This window comes from Asparagus officinalis, chromosome 6 (genome assembly GCF_001876935.1).
Source record: "Asparagus officinalis chromosome 6, Aspof.V1, whole genome shotgun sequence".
Classification (NCBI taxonomy): domain Eukaryota; kingdom Viridiplantae; phylum Streptophyta; class Magnoliopsida; order Asparagales; family Asparagaceae; genus Asparagus; species Asparagus officinalis.
Genome location: NC_033799.1, coordinates 31,630,788 through 31,636,792, shown reverse-complemented (window position 1 = coordinate 31,636,792; position 6,005 = coordinate 31,630,788). Strand labels below are relative to the sequence as shown.

Sequence of the window (6,005 nt, the reverse complement as noted above, 5' to 3'; positions counted from 1 at the left end):
TGTTGGTCTAAAGTTTAGATTAGACTGGTACCCGTCACAAACGTATCCAAAGGGGGCCAATTTCAATTGGTTCACCTCTCATTACACACTTAACTTTCCCTCTAACGCGGATCTCGCTTTGAAAATTCTCCGTCAGTTTCTTAACCTCTGACCCTCTTTTCAATTGAAGTCTAACGCAACTTGGAAAAGGAAAATGTGTAGACTTCACAAAATCTCTCAAAACTTTGGGGCGTGAAACAAACTCCTGAACTTAAATTGAGGTGTCTTACAAAAACTTTTTAAACTTTTGAATTTTCCCATGGAACCCTTGAATGCGTTAAAAGGATAAATAAGCTATATATGCAATCAAAATAATAGCCAACAACATCATTAACACTGCTAGGGTCCATTGAAAAATTTGAAAGGTTAGGAGGGTTTAGTGGAATTAGGAAAGCCCAGGGGTTTTTTAGGAAAAACTCGAAAGTTTAGGTAGGTTTAGTTGAATTAAAAAAAAAAGTTCAGGAGTGTTTTGCAGGAAAAACTCAAGACGTTTTGGGGTTTTTTGTAAAATTTGCCAAAAACAAATTATAGAGTAGAATTGGTCAGCAATCTGCTTGATGACCAAAGACCGGTCAAAACAAAAACTCAAAGCCCGCTTTTTTCAGTCAAACTTCTCTCCCATATAAAAACTCAATCCCGCACCACAAATTTCCTTCATCAGTTTCATCACTCAGTATTTCCTCGTACATGCTTGTGCACATTGAGAATCATGGATCCAAGCTTACTAGTGAGCGTTCTAGCTCAAGGAGAAGAAGAAGCTAGAAAACTCAAAGCAAAGCTCGCCGATCCAATGGACGTCGAGTCTTGCAAATGCTTGGCGCAAAATGTGCAGTCGAGTTTTGAGGCTGCGATCGCAATGGTGACGAATATGAAGGGGAGGTCGAGCTCGCCGCAGTCAGGAGGCAGCGAGAGTCCGAGGAGCGAGAACTGGGAGGAGGAGGAGGGGATGTGCAAGAAGAGGAAGGGGTTGCCCAAGTGGAGTAGCCAAGTGAGGGTTTGTTTGGGGGGAGGGATTGAGGGGCCCCTTGATGATGGGTTTAATTGGAGGAAGTATGGGCAAAAGGACATTTTGGGTGCCAAGTATCCAAGGTTTGTAATTACAAAATCCTATTTAATTATGATTTGACTCATACTTTGGTAGTAAACTAAACTGATACAAATGTTATACTTTTGTTTCTTACGGTATAAGGGTAGTACAACTCGCGTATAATCTGGTAAATATTATTTATCGGAATGAACTGATTTGGTACCCAAAAGTACAGTGCCACGGGTCCCTAAACCTTGCTCACGTGTGCTTCGATTGAGCATTTATTGATTTTTATTTAAAATTTTGAAATATAGCGCGAAAATAATATAGTTAATGTTCACAAAAAATTCTTTAACAATTTTCTAATCTTAGTTTCATCCCTCCCTGAGTCAAGGTCAGCTCCAAGTCCTCTTTAAAAATTCCTTCTCTAGATTCAGACATCGCTTATGTTTACCTTGACTCGTTAGGAAACCAAAACCTAAGGGAGATCCATTCTTATGACGTAAGCAAACACAAGCCCATTAAATGCTTCTTAGCTTAAGTAATTGCTTATTAATTAAACCTGTTCTTGTTCTTCAGGGGCTACTACCGTTGCACTCACCGCAACACTCAAGGCTGCCTTGCAACAAAGCAAGTTCAGCGATCCGATAATGACCCCTCAGTCTTCGACGTCTCCTACCGCGGGACCCACACCTGCGTCGACAAGCCACAGAAATCTCAAGCATCATCGAAGCCGACTCAGCAGAGCCTCATGAGCTTGCGCGAAAGTCTCAGCGTCAAGACGGAAGGATTGGAGCCCAACATTGACCCAACAAATGTTGCGAGTTCCTCTTCATTTTCTTTCTCTTCGACTCCTGCGAGCTGTATGCAGTCCCAGAGCAATCTGTTCGCTTCTCCTTCGGAGTTTTCTCCGAATTTTATGTACGCGGGTTCGAATTATTTCTGTCAGACAAGCAATTATGGTGGAGAACTGACAGAGATTTTATCTGCTGCGACTTCCACGACGAATTCTCCGATGGTGGACATGGACTTTGGAAACTTCAATCCTGGGCATTTTGATCCTAACTTCCCTTTTGATGGTTCCAACTTTTTCTAGTCAGAAACTGGCGAGGTGAATCAGATTACATTGAAGATAGCAGATTCTACTATCTGCCGGCGGATTTTTGCTCAAAATTAGGATCTCAACTGATTCATAAGTTCGGTAGAATATTCTTTTTCGAGTTATCGACCTAAATCATGTATCTGTAATTGTAACCATGTCCATGGTGAAGGAAAATAAAGCAAACCGATCGGATAAAACACATCAGCATTAATTTCTCATCATGCAACATGAGATTGATAAGAATTTCTGAATAAATATATTAGTAGATTGAAAAGTGAAGATAACAGAGCAGGTGATTATTGAAGCAGAAAATTTTGATGAAACATAGCAGAGAAAGGTTTTAACGAAGCAGAAGCGTCTATTGAAAGGGAAAACAGAGTAATGAACTGAACATCAACTGCATCAGATTAAGTGCCAAGAGGCCTAACAATTTTTTTGTTCTTTTTATTTTATAGTAACCCGGACAAGATAACTTGGAAATTTATTTATTGACTATACAAAATAGATAGAATATACACATGAAAAGAAATTGAGGAAGAGAGAGAGAGAGAGAGAGAGAGAGAGAGAAGTTTATCACGAGGAGGTAAGAAGAAGAAAATTAGTAACCTAGATCTCGGAATTAAGATCTTATAACTCATAGTTAGTTGTCTAATCCAATATAAGCAGTGGCGGATTCAGAAAATTTTTTATAAGCACGTGATCAGCAAGTAACTATTTACTTAAAAATAAAAATAAAATTATTGGTTATATAATTATAAGCTAAACTCAAATGAAATGAGTTATTAAATGCTAATGTAAGTTGGATAGCAGGTTCCTAATATTTTTCCTAATTTGTTTTGGTAACATGTTATTGAGATTTCTAATCTGTTTTGGTAACATGATTCCAATTCTATTTTGGTAACATGTTATTAGGATTCTTAATCTGTTTTTTTTTTAGAATTCCTAGTATGTTTATGATTTTAGGATTTCTATATATATGGAACAATTAGAAGAGAAAATTGAGAAGAAAATTAGGGATATTTGGAGCACAGAAAAGAGATATTTTCCAAGCTATTGGTTAGGACTTTATTTGGAGAGTATTAGAGATTTGTTGGTGAGATTAATTAGTGAGTTTGAGTGATTTGTAATCTCAGTTTGTACTTTTCTTCTCTATTAGTGAAAAACCATATCCCCTTCTTGCCCCATGGACGTAGGCAACTTGCCGAACCACGTTAAAATTGGTTGTTTGTGTTTGTGACATTGATTTGGTCCGTTTGGCCTTCTCTCAACATTCGTTTGATTTGATTTCTCGTAGCACGTTGGTTTGGTTGTTTGGCTTCCGCAGTGCTCAACAAGTGGTATCAGAGCTCGGGCTACGCTTGGGCTATTTGGAGGAGTATGTCGTTTTGGAGGCTCGTCTAGGGCTTCGTTTGGTGATAAAGGTGAGATCTTTTTGGTAAAGACTCTATCTTTTTTAGTTTTATATCTATTTTTCATTTGTTCCGTATTTGTTTTGGTGCTTTGAGAAAGATGGTCGGGAAAGAAGGAGTTGTGGAGGGTACTTCCGACGTAAAGACCGTCCAAAGTTTGAATATCCACTCTATGAAGATAGACGTGGAAAAGTTTAATGGCACAAAATTTTTTTATCTTTAGAGATATGAAGTCTAGGATACGCTCAATACGCAAAATTTGGAAGATACTTTGGAGTTGGACGGGAAACTGGACGACATTGAGGAGAAGGTTTGCAAAAAGATGAATAGAACGGTATGTGGTGTGATTAGATCTTGTTTGACTCAAGATTTAAAATATGATGTGATCAATGAGACTTCGGCTAAGAAGATTTGAGAGATCCTGAGAGGGCAAGTATTTGACCAAGAGTGTAGAGAACCGCTTGCATTTGAAGAGGAGGTTTTGTCGCTTCCAATTGAAGAAGGAGACCTCCATTAGTGATCACATGAACCACTACACGAAGCTTTTTGCGGATTTGGCGAATGTAGATGTAATGATTGAAGACGAGGACGAGATGTTATTGTTGTTGAGTTCCTTGCTTGACGAGGAATATGAGACATTCGTTCTTACTCTTATTAATAGGAAGACATCTCTTTCTTATAGTGAAGTCACCGCTGCACTTGTGAATTATCAGCTTCGAAAGAAGGATAATGAGACTTCAGTTGAGCCGGAAGTGGGGGCATTGGTTGCAAGAGAAAATAGTCCAAACCGTGGTATGAGGTCATAGTCTAGAGGGGCACATCTTAGAGTTCGTAGGAATCAGTACGCCTTTTGTAAAGAGGATGAACATTGGAAAGCCGAATGCCCAAAGTTGGTTGATCGAGCCGGGAAGAATAAGGGGAAAGCTATTCACTATTTAAGCTTTAGAGGTGAATGTTGTCAAGGCTAGTGGCAATAATTCAGATTCAGATTCTTCGGGCTACTCGTTATTTGCACTACTGTCAGTTTGTGTTGCCGACTCTACAGAGTGGATGTTGGATTTGGGTGCTTCTTACCATATTTGCCCTAGGAGGAATTGGTTCTCCAGCTTTTAGGAGTTGGAAAGAGGGGAGATCATACTCATGGGTAATAATTAAGAATGTCCTATTGGTGGTATTGGTACCGTTCAGATTAGGATGAGTCACGGAGTGATTCGGAAGTTGGTTAGAGTGAGGTTCATTCCTCAGTTGAAGAAGAACATCATTTCACTTGGAGTTTTGGAGGCAGCAGGCTATAGGGTGATCTTGGTCGATTCACGTTTGAAGGTTACATTGGGGGTCTATGATTGTGATGAAGGACATCAGGAGGAATAATTTGTATTATTTGATTGGGAGCATTACATTGGGGGTCTATGATTGTGATGAAGGACATCAGGAGGAATAATTTGTATTATTTGATTGGGAGCATGGTGTTTGATAGAAAGCTGACGACTTCTTTGGATTTGGCTAGACTGTGACATTTGTTGAGGCTGGGTTATTTGATTAGTTATGCCGTGCATGGTTTGTTGAAGAGTACTTTGACCTGCAGATTGAAGTCCTTTGAGCATATTGGTATGAACAAGAAGACTGAGTTGGAGTTTGGCACTTCTATCCATCGATCGAGGGATCTTTTAGGTGGTGTTCAGTCAGGTATTTGGGAGCCTTCCAAGGAGGCATCATTGGGAGGTAATCGGTATTTGGTTTCTGGTGTTCAGTCAGGTATTTGGGAGCCTTCCAAGGAGGCATCATTGGGAGGTAATCGGTATTTGGTTTCCACAGTTAGGGATTATTCTAGGTATTGATGGATTGCAACCAGGTCCCGTTGGTGTGAAGTCCTAGAAGTCAATAACAATTGTAAGAAGTGTATTGGCAGAAAGGTAACCTGTCGTTTTAGCTTTGGTAGGGATTCTTTCTTGTATTTGTGCCGAGCTCATGATAGTTTGAGACACTTCATTGATGTGGAGATATTAGGGTGACGAGATGAGTAGACAGTTTTGATGGGTCGTTCCTTACTAGAGGGGATCGACGTTGGTTGTCGAGTATTGGTTTTGGTTTTGGAGCTTCAATATATTTGGGTTATCTTGGTCATAGGTTGCCAACTGCTGCATGTGAAGATTTTGGATTTGGTGGAGCTGCTTCAGATTTTGGGTTGTATCGGATATTTGGTTGCTCAGCATTTGGTCACATCGAGGATGTAAGATTTGATCCGATTGCACGTTTAGGATTCAGAGGTTCGTTTAATTATCAGTTAGGAGCTTTTAATTTTATTCTGCGCAGGTATGTCACATTTGACTCTCGGCATGTTGAGAGTGTTGATGAGATCATGGGGATATCGTAACGGGTGGAGGGTGATGCTACTTCACATTGGGTAGAGATTACTCCACATACTCCA

The 6,005-nt window shown here is 39.8% G+C and overlaps 1 protein-coding gene across 1 annotated transcript; it reads left to right on the top strand.

Annotated features, from left to right (window-relative positions):
- On the top strand, window positions 749-2,162 carry LOC109846015 (probable WRKY transcription factor 41). The gene is made up of 2 exons (XM_020415237.1): window positions 749-1,128; window positions 1,646-2,162. Exons 1-2 carry the CDS (start codon window positions 749-751, stop codon window positions 2,160-2,162), a joined length of 897 nt encoding a protein of 298 aa, XP_020270826.1.